The 19,308-nt window shown below is 31.1% G+C and overlaps 1 protein-coding gene across 1 annotated transcript; it reads left to right on the plus strand.

Moving 5' to 3' along the window:
• Positions 1 to 1,683: 1,683 nt before the first annotated feature.
• On the plus strand, positions 1,684 to 16,237 carry LOC143071908 (SKI family transcriptional corepressor 1 homolog-B-like). The gene is made up of 8 exons (XM_076246581.1): positions 1,684 to 1,898; positions 8,308 to 9,696; positions 10,978 to 11,002; positions 11,343 to 11,459; positions 12,687 to 12,746; positions 13,574 to 13,648; positions 14,075 to 14,140; positions 15,936 to 16,237. Exons 1-8 carry the CDS (start codon positions 1,893 to 1,895, stop codon positions 16,001 to 16,003), a joined length of 1,806 nt encoding a protein of 601 aa, XP_076102696.1. The 5' UTR covers positions 1,684 to 1,892; the 3' UTR covers positions 16,004 to 16,237.
• The last annotated feature ends 3,071 nt before the right edge of the window (positions 16,238 to 19,308 follow it).

The raw sequence follows: 19,308 nt of genomic DNA on the forward strand, positions 1-19,308 counted from the left end.
AAACAGATTTGAAAGAATTCTACTTTATAATTATACACTTAATTACCCCGTATTTTACATAAAAGTGTTTTGAAGAATATTTTTCTAACAAATATAAAACCACAAACCAATATCTTTCAAATATTGAGTTAATTTCTCCTAAAACAAAACTTAAATAAAAGTATGGTTTATGAAACAATTGCCATATTGTTTTTGAAAAGAGTTTGCGTCGTATTAAAAATGGTGAATATTCTGTACTAGTTCCCTTTAATAATGCTTTATTTAGGAACATATGGAATGTCCTTTTCTTTCATAAAGATGCACTATCCGTTTCTTGATTAATATCAACATCATCTTCTTAATCCTCTTTTCTTTGACAATGATTGTCAGTAACTACATTATAGACATCTAAACAATAGATTATTTTATCCTTCGCTGAGATGAAAGACGGGACATACAAACCCATATTGACTCTGTGGTTTATCATGGTGAAAACAACAATGTCCTTAGAACTGTAAAAGGTATAATTTTCAATTAATAGGATTAGGGAAATTACATTTATTACAGATTTGTCATTTATAATTTTATGTGACAGAAGTTTTGCAAATGTCTTTACGAATCTTTATGGGTTTCGTTGTTTTCAAAAGGACGAGAGGTTCACAATTACAATTTATCATAGTGTCAAGTCTATGTTTCCATTCATGGTAATCTAGTTCATATATATGTATATAGATATAAGAAAATGAGGTATGAGTGCCAATGAAACAAGTCTCCATCCAAGTCGCACTTTATAAAAGTAAACCATTAAAGGTCAAATAATACATGTATCTCTCTCTTGAGTCGATGCTAACTGACTTTTACTTTTATAATGATAAATTTCAGGTGAAATTTTTGCTAGTGCAGAATTTCTAAGTTATTGATACTAATGCCACAATAACTGTATTGTAATAACTATATATTTTGGGACATTCAGTAAAGAAACAGAAGTTCAGTTCATATATAACCTTGATACGATATATACAATATGATATTAAAGGGACGTTACTGTGACTCATTTTCAATGGCACGTAGCTGTAAATAATTGAATATTTAATGGTATAAAAATAATCCAATTTTTCACCAATTTCAATCAAAATGGAAATTTACTCTTTTTCAGTTTTATATAAAACTTGATCTTATTGTTCCTAAATTTTGTGATAGAAATTTTGTCTTTCATCTCCTACCTCATATATTCGATGCGTTCTTTTTCAATGAATTTTAGTTATACTTTAAACACTTATTTTACGGTAATAAATTGTTTAAAAGACTTAATGGCTACAGTGGAAAAGTTTTATTTACTCTTATGAACGAAAGTAATTTATTTTCTGAAAAATATAAAAATATTGGAATATAACTGATCAAACGAAAGTGTATATAAATGTCTTTGTCCATTATCAAAACTGAAAACAAGTCAAATTCACGGAACGTAAAGTATTTTAATTTTTTATCCATAAAGTAGCAAAATTACAGTATAAATTTAAACACATTCACATCAACGTTTACCGAAGTCATCCTGAGCGACAGTTTGATTGGTAATTGTCAAGAATAATCAACCAATGAACCATCACATTTGGAATATGATTAAACATCATCCCGCCCTCATCTGTTCCAGTCTATAGTGTTTGGACTATAATCAAGGCCTTTCCATTCCTAATAGAATATGATAATCATAACATTTACATCTGATCGCTTCCCATACGTTCGTGTATAATTGAACTGTCATTAATTATGCTACAGCAGCCATATAAATAACGGAAGACACGCTACACCTGTAAATTACAGGTGATTCTGTCACAAATAACAATATCAGTGTTAAACGGAGGATTTTATGCATTTTAAATCAAAATAATAGAAGAAACCAGAAAGACAAGAAGATGCTGGTATGAAATTTATATTTATATTATTCATATTTGTTTTTTTTCGTTTTATAAATTTAAGTTAAGTTTAACCTCCATTTTTTAATAAAGAAATTATAACAGATTCGTCATCTAAAGGGTTAAAAGTCAACCTAATATTTCTAAACATGCAGTACATTGAATATTTATTAATTAAGCAGAATTTTAATTACTCTTTCTATGTCCTACCTATCGGACAAAATACCTACAGTTACAACCTACAGGTACACCATGCAGGTACGTATATTAGATTTGTTTAAAGTAATAGCAATACAAACTATAACGTTAGCACACTTTTAATATTGACAAATTAATTTATGTTTGATGTGTTTGAGCTTTTAATTTTGACATTTGATTAAGGACTTTCCGTTATGAATTTCCCTCGGAGTTTAGTATTTTTGGGATTTTACTTGATATTTTTATGAAAATGTTAAGAAATTCACTGCTAGTAGATCATACAATTTTAAGAATCGAATACTTCTTTTAAAAATCATGTTCTGGTATAAAAAAGTGGACTGGCGCATATTTTGCACGAAGTGCTTACTTAAAAATTGAGGAAAAGGAGTATGGTATGACTGTCAATGAGACAAATATCCACTTCAGACCTTTAATAGTTAGCTATAGGAAACCATGGCATGACATGACATGGCATGACAAAATTTGTTTCGATTCACGGGAAAACCAACGTTTTATGCGTAAAACACTATAGTTAACTAAAAACTTATAAATAACTTGTTTTTGCTTCAACTACGAAATTACGACTTAAATCACATTTTGTATGTTTTCTAATGGGTTGTTTCAAAATTGTCATGGATAGCACATGTAGTAATGGGTGCCGTAGTAATAAATGTTGGATTTTATTGAAAAACTTAACTGTAGAATGCCAATGTGATTGTTGTCTACCCTTCAAAATTAAGGAATCTTATACAATATCTTTTTGAAGTATTATATTGTGAAATGATATTTCAAGCTGTTTTAAACGTAAAATCGGTACTACAAAAACTGCTTGTGGAGTTTTTAAAGTCCATTTGTTTTAATAAATAGGTATAACGCTGCATGAGTAATTTTTTAGAACTCTTGTCTAATCTTAAACTTTCTCAAATTTTGCTCTTGGTGAAGGTAAATCCAAAAAAGCATCAAACACAACAGAAAAAGTATACATGTACAGTTCATTTAACTTAATTTTTGTTTAGGAGTTAATAAATGTCATTTCAGACGTATAATTTTTCATTATTATTATTTTGTTGATTATTTCCTAATCATGTCAATGATAAAACCAAATCAAATAGTTATGTTCAATTAATGTCTTTCTAATATTGCATTGAATACCAATATTTGATTTTTTTCCACCTAATTCTAAGAAAAAAATCGTAAATATTATCATGCATGGTATTTATTATTTAAGAATTTCTGTGAACTGTAATATATATATTTTTTTAATTTGAATACATATACTGCTTCCTTTAATTCAATACGCATACAATAAAATTGTCTTGTTACAAAACTGTCTTTTTATATTGACTGTAAAATATGGTTCGGATATTAGGAAACGCCATTCATAATTAATTTGATTCTTAAAAATTTGAAAACATACTTTTATAGAAATTGACATTAATTTCTTTGTCTAAAAATATCAAAAAATATTTCCAACAGTCTTTGGTTTTACCAGGAAGACTATTTAAAAGAAGAACATCATTGACGTAATCCATATTTTTTTTCTAAGGACACCGTTATTTTGGTCACAAAATTTATCCTAAAGATTCGTCAAGGAATATAGCCTTCCCTTCTGTTTCCAATCGATTATATTCATTTTTAATGCCATCTTATACTTTTTAGTTTTGCCTTCATATCGCTTATTGTCATCTTTTTTCTCAAGTATTCCCAAATAAAACCGTTACGATACATTAAGGAAATAATTTTTGAACAGATATGTAGCGAATAAATTGCTACATTAAATTCAATTATGTTTTCTTTGATTATTGACCAAACCATTCAAGCGTCATAATATGAATAATATTAAAAAGATACGTTTTTCTTTCTTTTCTGTTTTATTTGATTCATTCTCCTAGCTAATTCGTTGTCAATTTTTTTTTTATTTCAAAAACTCCCGAATTTTTAAAGTTTATGAAAGCTTTAGACTGTTAGAGTTTGCTGAATAGTACTGAAGAGGAAAAGGATATGTTATGATATTCTAAGTTTTATAAAAAGCAAACCAATCCTATATCTATTATTTACAGATGAAAGTCAGACAAATGAAACATTTTATTCAAGGTGTGCTTTGACGTTAAATTAGAATTTGCATCAACTTTGCGCATTTTGTAAATCATTCATACGATTGTTTTATCTTTTCTTAGTACTTGCTGTCAATATAATAGAAAATAAAATGATTGTTTATTTCATAATTGTTGACCGTAATTCTTAAATGATTAGGTTTTTAATATTAATGTGAACTTTGAGATTGCATGAATAGCTTTACCTTAATTATAAGTCACTATTAGTTTTTCAATATCGATATGCATTTTGTTTTGAATTATGTAATAACTTCTAAGATCTCAGTCCTTAGGGTCATGTTAAAATCTATACTATAGAACATGAATTTCGTCTAGAAATGCGTCCAATGTTCCGGCGGAATTATTTAAATACTGAATAGGCAAACCACAACAAAATTTTCTTCAACTTTATATAAAATAGTTACGCTTTAATAAAAATTAAATTGAGAATGGAAACGTGAAATCTTTTCGACCAAAGAGCAGAAAACAGCCCAAGGCCAAAAAAAAACATTAATATAATATACATATATGAGCAACGTAGAATTGAAATCGACCTTATGCAAGCGCGCGTACATATGTACATGTATAAACATTCAAATACGTAATAAAAGACAAATTATTGTCAGTTGTGAATAGGGTTCTCATAACAACTCAATTTTCAAACAGTTACAAACCTTTCCATATATTTTTTTTTCAACCCGAAAAATAAAGGTTAACACACGTATTGATATTATTATCGTTCATGACCGGTAGTCTATCGAAATATATAATTCCTATGTCGCATCATATCGAGCTGTAATTACATTAGCTTTTAATGTGTTTGTATGGAGTTTTCAAATGTTCATATTTCACGTTTCCTTTAAATTCTTTAAGTTCTTATGTTGAATTTCTGGCCATTACCCTTTTAAGCTAAAACAACGGTACAAAAGGATGTACTTCTTTACTTCCTCTATCGAACATAAGCATGGTTTATATGCAGCATCCTCCTTACAGGACACTCTATCTTTCTACCTAAAGTTTTCATTCACGGTTTATGTAGATGTTCGATATCCTCCTTACCCATCCTTATATCCTGGTACATGGTCTATGTAGCGGGTCGGCATTCACCTCGAAGGACACTCAATCCTAATACCTAAAGTATGATCGCATCGTCCGTATAGGCCCTTTTTCCAATTACTCAAAGTAACATGGTCTATGTAGCATCCACCACGAAGGCCATTTATTCTATTGTATTACATAAAGTATTGCTAATTAGCATAGATATTTCTAGACCAGTTCTTCTTTCATTTTATCTGAATAGATCCATATGCATTTGTCAACTAATGTGGATGCGATGCATATTTTCATAATAATTTTTACAACGGTTGCCACACAATTAAAAGAGTATCTAGCAGCCTCAAGTCTATTATATCCTCGTTTTGTTTTAACTCCGTTTTTTTTCTCTTGCATAATAATTTTGAAATGTACAAAACGCCGAGTAGTTTAAAATCTTCAGACGGTAGAATTAGATGTACGAAACAAATAAACTTACTGAAAGAATCATGTCTTCAATATTTTTAATAAAACAATTCTTTGTTTCGGTTTGTCGTTTGAAGCAGATTATTCCAAAGTAGGGTGAATTTGTATACACGATGACGGGGATATTTGTAAATGCTATTTATAGTACTATCTCAAAAAGGTAAGGATGTTCTGAGAATTAACATGCGACTTACAACAAAAATACCATAAAGATATAAATCATTTTGAAACATGAATGAAATAATTTTTAATTACTTTATAATGATCTTAACGGAATAGAAAGAATATTACTAGGTGATATGGAAAAAAAGTAAAGGAACAAAAAAAAATGACAATTCAGTCTTTTATAATACAAATAAAAAATAATTTCTCTGTAGCATGAATAGTTTACGGTATTAGTGCACTCATGTTTCTCCAAACAATGCAACGGATCGCAATGTTAAATAATGTATATCATTATGGAAAGTAGTGTTACACGTCTATGATCTTTCTTGAATAATTATTTCTAAAAGTTATAAATGAATTGTTCAATTTTAATAAGTTTTAAATTCTATTGAAATTCAATCCTTGACGCGGCTTTGGGTTAAGCATATGTAGATTCACTAAACATGTACACATAGTACTGAACGACATATGTGAACTGTCTACAAAGATTGTTCCTGTACAGTAAATTTAAACCTTTAATTAAAGCATTGACAACATGAAGTTGTATTTCCTAACGAACGTTTCAATCCATCTTCTGAATAATGGCGTCGAGATGAAGTAAAATGTAAGCATGCAATGCGTTAATGATACTTTGCATAATTATAAACCCTCAGAAGATGTTGATCGGAATTATAAAACCTCAGAAGATGTTAATCGGAACTGACGTGAAAGGAACAAATGATTAGTTGTATAAATGTGATTAATATGATGGAAATAAGGAAAATAAGCTACGTTTATAAAGCTTTACATATCTTTTATGTTTTTACTCTATTGTTTAACTAACGTGTTTCACGCTACCGGGCTTTTATAAATATTCTAGAAAGGCTACCAGTTTCTTTCCAGTGGGATTTCATACGATTGTCTTTTTGCGAATTAATTCAGTTTGAAATCTTCATAGCGGACCGTCTATTATATTTAAGGCGAATTCGTCAGAAAATTGAAAGACATCATAGATCTTCTCTCAGAAAAGATACATTTCCTATATTATGACTATTTAATCTGCTATTCTATTGGTATAATCTTGCTGATAAATAGCCCTCACGCAAACTAATCAATTGGTATTCATACCCAAGATGTTTTGCATCTACTTTGTAAAATTTTGATTTAACAATTCTTTTGATAAAGCCGTAAATCACCTTGTAAATTGAATAGATGTCATAAGTGAATTCAAACAGTACCGGATTTATCATAATGATCATCAGACCTAAACAATACCGATGATTAGAGTTCGTATTTCATCCGACAACAACTGGTGTTTCCGTTGAGGATTGGGATAACCATTGATTTAAAAAGATTTAGTTAGACTATCCAGTGATCTCCGTTCGGAATTAATTAAGTAATCGGTATTGATGCTTTACACAGAGGTAAACAACTGTAATTTCCGGACGGAAGACTTTATCCTTTACAGGAAATAATCAGTTTCCAAACAATGCCATCAAATTTACATTTAACGATAACATCATTTAACGCCACCCGAGGTGAAATGTAAAAGCTATTTGTCAATTAATTATTGATAATATGGGGTTTTTCATGATAAATGGCTAGCGTTTTGTTTTAATGCTGTAGTTTATATAATGAATACAGAATAAGGACACTTTGGATGATTCATTCCACATTCATTATAGAAAGTAGTGTCAGTGGTAAACATGTTTCCGGAATATTGCAAAACTTCCTGTCAGCCAAAAAGGCCAGAGGAAAGTATATTTCGTTCCACTAAAGTTACATGTAGTACTAGTGGATGTAACTAATTGTAGGCAATAGTACACCATTTAACAAATTCAGATATTTTCCGTCCGCCGTAACATAAAATCAAAAATATATAAATGATTAAACCTCTCCTGATTTATTATTGTTTGTGTTATTTCAGAATACAAGGTCTCGATAATTTTCTTTTTGTTTAAACAGTCTGGTTTGGTTCTGACTATAATCGACAAAATACTAAATTATGAAAAAAGTGAGGCCAATACATAAAACATTTTTTTCCAACCAAGTCCATTTTTTTTTAAAATCTTTTAAGACTTTTAGACAAATTCACTTCATTATCACAAGGCCATGGCAAACATTCAAACATTTAAGTAACATATAAGTTCAAGCTTAGAAAATTAAGCTATAAAAGAAAGATGTGAAGACAAATTAAAACACACAGAGCTTATATATAAATAAAATAGATCGACAGTAGATTAAAAAAAACAACAACACATTCCTGTTTAAGCCCATGCATATTTAAAAAGACAACAGTGTATGAGAATTTTGTCGGAATCAAATTCATACATTTTCCATTCTTCATAACATTAACTATCAGAAAGATGCGCTATTTATGAGTAAATAAATGACTCTGAATAGTACAGCATATACATTAAATTATAGATCTGATTGATTTTTTATTTGATTTTTTTTTTCAGAACGAGAGCATTCGAGATCTTACACAAATTCCGCCGACTCCTCAAAAGAGAGCAAAACCAGTGATGTATGTTCGTAATAATCACGTGACAACAGTTATGTTACACGGTGTATCCATTGTATGTCTTACAATCGAGAACAAAGAAAGATTGTGTCTTGCACAGATATCCAATACACTGCTTAAAAGTTACAGCTATAACGAAATCCATAACCGTCGGGTAGCTTTAGGAATTACGTGTGTCCAGTGCACGCCAGTTCAGCTCGAAATTCTACGACGAGCGGGAGCGATGCCTATATCTTCCAGAAGATGTGGAATGATAACGAAACGTGAAGCTGAAAGACTTGTTAAATCATTTTTAGAAGATAATTCCCCTCCGAAACTACCTGAAAATTTTAGTTTTGATGTTTATCACGAATGTGGATGGGGAGGGCGTGGAAAGTTTGAACCATCTAGATACAACAGTTCTAGAGCGAAATGTATCAAATGTATCTATTGCAACATGTACTTTTCTCCAAATAAATTTATATTTCATTTTCATAAAACTCCCGAATCCAAATACAATCACCCAGACGCTGCTAATTTCAATTCATGGCGCCGCCATCTTAAACTAGTCGACTTTGACGCAGACGATGTTGTTCATGCCTGGGAGGATGTCAAAGCTATGTTTAATGGAGGAAGCAGAAAAAGATTATTGTCGACTGCTATAAGAGGACCGTCGCAAAGTCAGACAAATCACAGTCAAAGCAGCGTTAAAAAACCACGTGTTAATGTAAGCGGTGGAGAAAACATTGATTCATGTCAAAATTCGTATCCGCCCTTCCCTTTCTTATCCGTCCCCGGAAAATCGTATCCAATAAGTCCGTTTAACCACTCGCCTCCATTTGGTATTGGATTGCATTTGAATAAAGACAATTTTGATGCTAAAACGTCATCTGGATTCCAGACAGGGTGGGGACTACCAAGTTTTATGCCATCCTATGGTATGATGTGGAATCATGGTCTCATTAATCCTAATCGTCTCCCAGTTACTAACAATAATTGCTACTCCTTAAAAGTAACGAACAATGACGAAACAAGACAAGCATGCGAGAGAGAACACGGCAGTCCTTCATCACCTGAAAGCAGTCCATCTTATTGTGACAAAAACGAAAGATTTTCCGCTTTCCGACCAGTTGGTCGCAATGTTACTTGTCGTAGTACTCCAGATTCTACCAAGACTGATGATAAAATCTCTTGTGATGAAGAAAATGATGAAATCAACATTACAGATGAAATAGTTGAAACATCAGGAGACGAAAAGGAAGAATCTCTACCAATCACAAGGGATACAAAGAAGGGACCAATATCTCCTGCTTTTATTTCCTCTGATGGTCAGTCATCTACTGAACAAGTAAGTTTGCTTTAACATATTTTTTTTAATTCTATAGGTCCTCAATCGTTACTGAAAGCAAACGATGAATGAGACTTAATATTGCATTTACTGTTATAAAATTGCGTCGTGCATGGCACCGTTTATTTTTTCAAAACGGTGCGATTGATAGCTCTTTTAATATGTGTTTTATACCAGTTGTTTGTTTTACATTTATATTCTCAAAATATGAATTGTATTCGTTATTAATGTTCTCCTCCATAAAATCCAATATTTGTTCTGTATAGTCTACCATTCTGTATGTAAAGGTGTGCTGTTTACACCTGTACTAAGTCAGGAACCTGTTGTTCAGTGGTTGCTGTTTGTTGATGTAGTTCCTGAGTGTTTTTCGTTCCTCGTTTTTTTTTTTTTTATATACAGGTTAGACCGTTGGTTTTCCTGTTTGAATGGTTTAACACTAGTCATCCCTGTATAACTTAAGCTGTTCGGTGTAAGCCAAGGCTCTTTGTTGAAGGCAACTTACTTCTTTGGCCTATAGAAGTGGTTGACTTTTTATACATTATGATTTAGGTGAGGAGTTGTTTCATTGGCACTCATAGTACATCTTCCTATTTATATGATCTTGCGATTTCCATTAAATGAAGATAGTTATTGATACCATTTTTAAGATACATATCTTCCTATATCTATATATGTGTCTTCCTTCATTAGATAACAAATGGCTATTGAGGAAGTTCATCACATTTTCATTACATTTATTGTATAATGTTTAATTAAGTGTTCTGACAGATTTCAATTTTAACTAATGAATAACATGAATTATTTATCCTTATACTATTTTATAATTTTAAGTATCACAAGTTTTGAAAAATGGTCCCAAAAGTTCGTATTATTTTTCCTATTTTCATGAATATTTCAAACGAAATGTAAATTTTGCACAAACAGCAAATAAAATATTTAACTGGTACTTAATAATTTTGACGTTTTGCAAACAATCGAGTCTTGATATTGATGACTGGTTTCTGTCTAATTACATTAGCAAATTTGGCGAAGAAATTAATGCTTCACAGTGAAATATTACAGCATTCATACTTCCCTGCAGCAAACGAATAAACCAACTTTAAAATGTTTCTACTGGCATATAAAGTAAATTAATAATTAAATAAACATGAAATTAGTGTAACCTAACATCATCACGTAAAACGAATAAAAAATATGCTAGGTTTTGTATTCAAAAAACAGTTTTTGACAAACCAAAAACATTTATGGAAGTTTAATTGAATGTAATATATTTATTTCCAGGATCAAGAAAAGAAAGATTTGAGTGGTGAGTAAATTACTTTTTTCTTCATTGACTTAATTTTTTTAAATGTTTGTAATAGATCATCTGTAAAAAAAAGGGGGAAGCGAAAGATACCAGAGGGACAGTCAAACTCATAGATCGAAAATAAACTGACAACGCCATGGCTAAAAAAGAAAAAAAAGAATTATAATAGTACACAAGACACAACATAGAAACTAAAGACTAAGCAACACGAAGCCCACAAACACTAGGGGTGATATCAGGTGCTCCGGAAGGGTATAAAGCAGAACCTGTAAATGATTATGCCTACAATAATCTATTACATTTTTGTGTATGTCTAATTGAGCTATCGCATTGTTTTTAGATATATCGACAACTACAGAAAAAAGAACAGACAAGATTTCTCCAAACACAGAAGAAAATAAAACAGAGACGAACTTGCCGAGTGAAAAGAAACAAGATATACCAGAAGAAGCACTTGGTGAGTAGATTATCATTTTTCAGATGATTACAATTATGTGTCCATTGCAGACTCTTATGATGTAGTCCCGGTGATTTCAAAGTTGTTTTATTTTCGTGGATATTTATTGCTAGACTTATTGTATAGACGCCATTCTATGTTTCAAATCCCGAAAGTTGTTCCCATGTGTCTTTTTTGTAATTTTAATTTCGACTGTATTCGTGTAAGGTTATGAGGAGGGAATAATAGCAGCAAAATATTCATGTGCTATCCTTTAACCCATCTCCCTTGTCACGAGTTACTTCTGTCAATTGTTCTAATCTGACACAGATATATATATACTGGTGCCAGCGTAAGGTATAGCTTTAAATACAACTGAAACGTTTTAACGCCTCCCCTTTATACCCACTGTAATGATATTGGATTATCTAAATACAACCAATAGTTCAAAAAATATTGTAATAAAAGAAAGGAAGTATATATATTTTTTTTAATCTTGATATAATATTCATACTATTTCCAATGTTTCATAGTATGGGATGAACCTGTTTAGTGTGGCTTTTATTTTATGTGTGAATATATAATTTGTAAATGTTTTGTTAGAGGTGAGACTTATATAAAAATAGTGCATTGTCTTGTTTTATATAACTTTTCAATTTTTAGAACACATTATTTAATTTATGGTTGTTGTGCTCATTGTTGTGGTATTTAATATATGCCATGATTCATTTACAAAAGTTATCTTAAATCAATAAAGATTTAATTTAATGAGCTGCAAGTGAGATACATGATATCATATCATTAATTAAATAATACTTATACACAGAGTAGATTGACTTATTATTGATTTAAATGTTTCAGAATTTTAGATAATAACAATAAATGTTATTTTGAATTTTTCAATTTGATCTATGTACGACACCGTAATATTGACTTTAATGAAAGACTAATATCTAAATCGTTTGGTTTAATTGCATAATTAGAAAAAATAATTCATGGTACAAGACGGAAAAATGAAACTGTAGACATCGATGGCAACACGACGGCAGTAAATTTTTATTTTTAAAATACGTATGGACTCAAACGCGGAAGTGTCTATATGTATATTGCACTTTATTAAATCAATTGCCTTATTAAATCATTTGATTTCGAGTGACTTGCATGGCCATACATCATTTTCCATGTTAATTAACATATTTAATGGGATAGTTGAAGTTAATGCTTACATGTAGGTTTTCCTTGTTGCAGATCTCTGTTGTAAATCATCACTTCATGAAAGCGCCGAGGATGTCGTTCAGCTGTCAAAAGGTTTGTAATAAACAATCATAACAATTTTCTGCGTGTTATAAAAACTTATAATTCTTAACATTAAATGTTTGTGACATTTAACCAATGAAACTTTTAACACAATCATCTTTTAATATTTGAATGTAAATATTGTTTTAAAAGGGTGGAGTTTATTAAATTGCAATACGTCTTTAAATCAATTATCATACTGACCAACCAAACTGTGTTTGATGATATTGCTGCTGCATTAGTACTTGATGGTACTTTATCCTAATCATAATTCCATTAGATGTATGTTTCATTATAATACGTTATTCTGATTGGCTACACTGCAATCTCGCGTTATTTCTTAATCAACTTCATTACACAATAAAATGTATCATTCATGATGACACGATAAAGTGCATAGGTAAAAACTTGATAAAAATCGTGTTTTTCATGATCCTAACTAAAAAATGTAATTAAAAGTATTGAATGCTTCATTTTTTAACTTCATAAGGTTGTAAAAGCGTTGACCGTGCGCACATTTTACAGAATCATACAAAATGTACTTCGGGTCAACGCTTATACACCGCAATGAAGTTACAAAAAGAAGCATTCAATTCTTAAATGAAACTAGTTGCTTAACGAATGAAACGCAAACAGCAAGTATCCACTTTTATATATACTAGCAGAGACTTTTACAGAAATAGTCTACTCTAGACGTACTTACTTTGACTGCAGTCAGAGAAACGCTTTCCTGGAACAAAATTTGATAAGAAGGCTTACTGCTAAGGTTTGAAATCTTTATAAATACACGAAGGGCTTTTGGTTTAAATATATCAAAATTGTTTATTTTATGATTTCAGAAGATTTACAAGATCAATTGAAGAAGGAAATGGATCTAAGACGTCAAATAGAAAAAGAAATTATGGATATAAAAGGTATAAATAATTCGCTCTTTAAATACCATACCGCATTCGCAAGAGTTTTCTTTGATACAGGTGCACAAACCTAAAAACAAACGAGAAACGCCACAATCTACTAAACATATCAGTGCATAGAATTAACACAGATCTTATCTTTTGGAAAAACGAACTACGGAACGATTTAAACCGGAAAAGACATCAGTGTTCAAGAAAGGTAAACATATCCGTGTTCACAAATTACATCCGTCCCGTATAAATTGCCATGTGGTGAAGATTCTTGATAACTCGACGTCGACGTTCAATTGAATGAGCGTATGAGAGTATATTTAAATTACGTTAAGTTCTATAGCTATGCCTGTTCTAACTTAAATAATAATTAAATCAACCATTTAATTCTACCAAAGTTTTTAGAGAAGTAAAGACTATTCGTTTTTATTTTAGATGCATTGTCACATGAGCTGCTTCAAGAAAGACATGTTAGACTGACTCTTCATCAGAAACTCAAAGGTAGGAACGTTATACGACACATTTATCGAGCATTGTGTCTGAATCAGCATAATAAGAATAAGAAGATGTGATATGCTTTCCGATGGGACAATTATCGGAAAGAGTCAAAATGAAGCGGATTGAAGCGATTATTATAAGTCATCAATCTGCATTCGATAATGAACAAGACCTATATCAGTATAGTCAGCCAAAAAAATTCCTGACATAACAATATATGAATCAATTCAAACCCGAAAAAAAAAATCAAACTTTATATTTCTTATACATGTACTTGGTCAGTATCGCTGCTTATGAACTATCGATACCTTATGGTACTATACGATCATTCGCCAATCAGTACTGGAATGCTATACGGATACAGTTAGAAAGCAACAATATACTAAACTGGGGTAGATACTCCATCATACATTTCATGGTAGACTATCTTCTTTGCATAGACTTATATCTCTTTAACCTAAATTATGAGCACAGATATCGGTAAACATGTCATAACTATTCGTTGATATCGCCGCAGGAAAACAACTGTTCTTTATGCATCATTGTCAATACAACACCGATATAGCTACTGAAATATAACTGTTCACTGTATTATTGCAATTACTAAATCGTTACCGCCGCCGAAAGACAACAGTTCATTATGTATCATTGTTTTAACTACGTTGGTACAGCCACAAAAAATACAGCAGTCCATTATGTGTCATTGTCATTACTACGTAGATACCACATCAAAGACTGCCCACTGTGTATCATTGTCAGTACGTCTACGTATCGCCCCGAAAGATACATGATATATTAGTCTTATCTACGTCGGTACCGCCGCAGAAAGACGACACTTCATTTGGTTTTGTTTGTGTTGATTGGTATTACCATAGAAAGACAACAGTTCACTTTGTATCATTGTAAGAACTATGACGGTCCCGCCGCAGAATGACAACAGTCCACTTTGTACCAATGTCATTACATGCGTCGGTACCAACACACAGGACAACAGGTTGTTATATATCACTGGCATTACTACGTCGTTACCACCGCCCAAATAATAGTTCACCTTGTATGATCGCCATTATGCCATTACTACGTCGATACCGCCGCCGAAGACAGACCACTGTGTATGTTTGTCATTACTATGTCGATATTGCTACATACAAAGAGAAAAGTCGAATATGTATCATTGGCAGTATTACGTCGAAACTGGAAGACCGAGCAATCCACTATACATCATTGTCTCTACAACGCTGAAATTGTGTTGTTCTTTTAAGGAAGTTCGCTTGTCATGTTTTGGGATTTTTGTCAGATTTTCAGAACCCTCTGGTTTTATCCATTTGAATGCCTTAAAAACATTTGCTCATTGGCCCCCATTTTTCTTTTTATAAATCTTTCACATGAATAATGATAACACATCTGTAAAAGTCTTATAAAATTTTAATAATTTTATTATAGTTTTTGAGAACTTAGACTTGTCAATGATAAAGCTATGAAAAGTCAAGAGAGAATATTTTCCCACCAAAATTTCAATGGCTAATACCTCGAAAATGAGCACATTGACCTATATATATTTTTGCTCTTTTGATCCATTTATTAATCCCCTATCAATATAAAGTAGTGTTTTGAAAAGTAAATTATTTTGAAACTGAGAAGCGAACTCCCCTGAGGACTTCTTTTTTTTTATGCTATCAAACATTTTCAATACTATCGGTCTCGAGCAGACTTGCCGCTAAAATATATCAGTACACCACGTGTGATGCGAATAGAACAGAAACGCCATTCATATATATTTGTATGTTTTATTTTACAGAGGCACATGAGGCATTAAGCAAGTTTTCTAACAGCATAACGTCAACAAAGGCGGATTTGAACTATTGACCTCAAATTCTGCATGGTCAAGATTATTTTGCGACAATAGAAAACTAGGAGAAGATATCAGTGCTACAGACAATATTTTTATGTGTTTAAATTAATGTTAGAATATGTTGACTGTGATAAATGTAGTACTTAATCCAGTTTGAAAAACCCCAGCTAATTTTTCCATTTAATTTGTTTATTATTCATTATTTGTCTTCTTATGTAAATAGAATTAATAAAGAATTAATAAATCATTATAGATATGATTGTTCTAATTTATAGTGTATTTAATTTGTTTAAAAGAATCATATAATTAGTTGTTTTTTTTATGAACTTAATATGATGGATGGAAGTTTGTTTCTTGTTGACTTTAATATATACAAATAACAAGAGTGCACACGCTGAATTGTCTCCCCTGCTTTACTTCTCATGGTTGAATTTCATATCATACACCAAATATAGTTGGACTATTATAATATATGGGAAACAGACCTAATTACTTAAATATAACATTGAACCTTTTACATAAGGGCAAGGTCAGAAGGACCCTACCAGAATACACCAACAACATGCATTCATCCAATACACCGAATATATATGTTGATTCGTTGCTTATAGTATATGACAAACAAAAATAACTTTGTCTAATAAACCATGTAAATGATCATGAGGTGAAGGTGAGATAAACCCTGCCAGTCAGACAAGGTTACCTACTAGTCATTCCATAAACCACTGAATTACATATCCCTTTTCAAGGGTTTTACCTCTCTAGGAAGAAGACAAACCTGTAAGTTATGTTGAAGTATTTGTAGATGCATTCATGCTGATAATATTTTGCAAATTAGAGTGTCTCTCTATCTATGGTAGTTTTTGAGATAATATTCAAAATCACATAAATGACAAAAAACATTTTTTGATTTCAAAAATTCAGATAAGAAGTCGGCAGACCATTTCGTGCATGTTCAAACTACAAGTGTACTTGTAGATCTTTTCGTCAGTTTAGTGCAATAAATTTTATACAAGGAGAGTTCTGACAATTTTGGTGGTTAGACGTCAAGGATCTTTTTTTTTTTTGTTGGTCATTTTAACAGTTAACAGTTTCTCTCTAGCTGCCTTATTTCACTGCAAAATACAGATATAAGTCGCCTATGAAGAGAAATTACTCTAATAAAGAGGAGACTAGCGATATCGGCCATGAATTTATTTGTAGATCTTATTTTGCTGCGTGCTATTATATTTCAGGATTATAAGTTAAATGCAAAAATTGGTGAAAATTTCTCAAGGACAATAACTCCGATTAGGATTCGACTGACCATTTCGGATATGCTGATTTAATTGCCGATTTCTTCTTAAAGTTATCAAATTTTCCCCCCGAGTATTCGAAAGTTGATCTTAATCCACAATAGTTTTCAAGATAATAACCAAATAAAAAAAAAAAAGGTAAAAGTTGTCATCATAAAGAACCGTAACTCATAATAAGACAGTATCGGAAAAAAATGAAAAGTAGGTAGACCTTGACATTCTACATATTTTAGACCTTGACATTCTACATATTTTATACCTCGACATTCTGATATTTTTGCTATTGTCAGATTTTCTCTATTTGTAACGGGTTTTAAGATATAAGATAATTTTGTATTTGACCCATATTTTAAAATTTAACCATAGTGGCCATATTGGATGAACGAGAGGTTCATGGGGATACCATTTAAACAAGATAAACTATAAGGATTGTTGTAGCCACGTTTGGTTGCAATTTTCAAAGAAGGTTTAGAGTAGCAGATTTCTATGAGGATTTAATGTCGACGACGGACGATACAATACTGACAAAGTCATCTTGGCTCTTTTATTGCCTGAAGGACAATATTTAGATTTTTACTGCCAATTTTCACAGTCACATTTTCTGAGCTCAATCGAAAAGAGATATTTGTAGCATTCACACCTACTATCTGATTTACACCATGTGATTTTAAAATCAAATATGTCTCGTTGCAGCAAACATGAACTTAAACATCATCTGTCTAATGCCAAACCCGAGGCACTTCAGAAAAAAATAGGTGATTGGTATTGGCTAAGGGATGCTAATGTCTTACTGAATAAAAGACTATTACGATTTGCTTCATTCATTCAGTGACATTTTATAATTTTCTGGTGTAATTTAAGGTTATCTTTACGAAAACAAAGATACATCTAGATATAAATCATTATTGTGGCGAAATAGGGATTAAAAAATGAAATTAATGAAGATTTTTCAAATATTATTTTATGTTCGAGAAACTCAAAAATGATGTATGATAGCTATAAGTCATAATCAATGATCGATTTATATGCAGTTTATCGTAATATGCGATGTACTAACTTTTGTACTTTTGATTTAAAGAGTTGTGTAATTGTTTCCCTTTTATACTCAGTAACCTTATAACACAACAACTTCACACCCATAGCAGTTTCATATTTTCTTGTTTTGTTTTTTTATTCGTAAAACTTTAGATTATTTTCAGCAAAACCTTGAAATTGGTCCGTAACAAATTATTCAAGTCAGTGAATGGAAGAATTATATGCCTATCTTTTATTTTTGCATTAAACTTGAATTACTTTTTTATGATACGAGTAGACAAATTCAATCGGGTGGCTTGTGCATAATTTATCTGAATGACATTTCATCTCTAAACAAAAATCTGTTCGGATTACGATTTTTTCTCAATAAAACGTTGTTCCCTCTGAAATTTATTTCAATGAGGTTAAGTTCATATATCATATTTTTATAAATTGTTTGAAAACGCTATAAGTCAAAAGTATACGTGTCGTCACGTGTCATTGTGCTTCGAAACCTTATATTTCGAAGTTTTTGGTTATGTCATAGGCCTCAGTACATACTTGAATGATTTATACAGCAAAAAAGTCGGTGAACCTCTATGAATATTATTTGAATAAAACAGTGATTTAGTGGCATATGTCATATCATTTTAAAGAAAATTGTAAGACAGATTTATATGTATGAGAGTAATAAAAATTCAGAAAACTGTCCAAGCTAATTTCTAAATTTTGATAAATATCGTTTTCCCGCTTTTATTTTTGTTGGAATAGAGATAACAGTATCGCATTTAAAAGTAAGCTTTTTTTTACAGTAAATTCATCATGATCCTTATTCAAGTTTCAACTATATCCATCCCCATAAGTATCAACGAAATTGTCAATTCGGCCTAGTAAAATCCACGATTCATTTTTTGCAAAATCGAAATTTCGAGCCTTATTGACTCACAACGATAAACAGAATTTTGCAGGTAAATATAGATACATGAATGAATTGTTTTCTGATTTTCCCT

Source organism: Mytilus galloprovincialis, chromosome 4 (genome assembly GCF_965363235.1).
Source record: "Mytilus galloprovincialis chromosome 4, xbMytGall1.hap1.1, whole genome shotgun sequence".
NCBI lineage: Eukaryota > Metazoa > Mollusca > Bivalvia > Mytilida > Mytilidae > Mytilus > Mytilus galloprovincialis.

Coding starts and splice junctions, on each gene's coding strand:
- LOC143071908 (XM_076246581.1), top strand. Junction 9,697..10,977: donor GTCAGTCATCTACTGAACAA/GTAAGTTTGCTT, acceptor ATTTATTTCCAG/GATCAAGAAAAGAAAGATTT. Junction 11,003..11,342: donor AGAAAAGAAAGATTTGAGTG/GTGAGTAAATTA, acceptor CATTGTTTTTAG/ATATATCGACAACTACAGAA.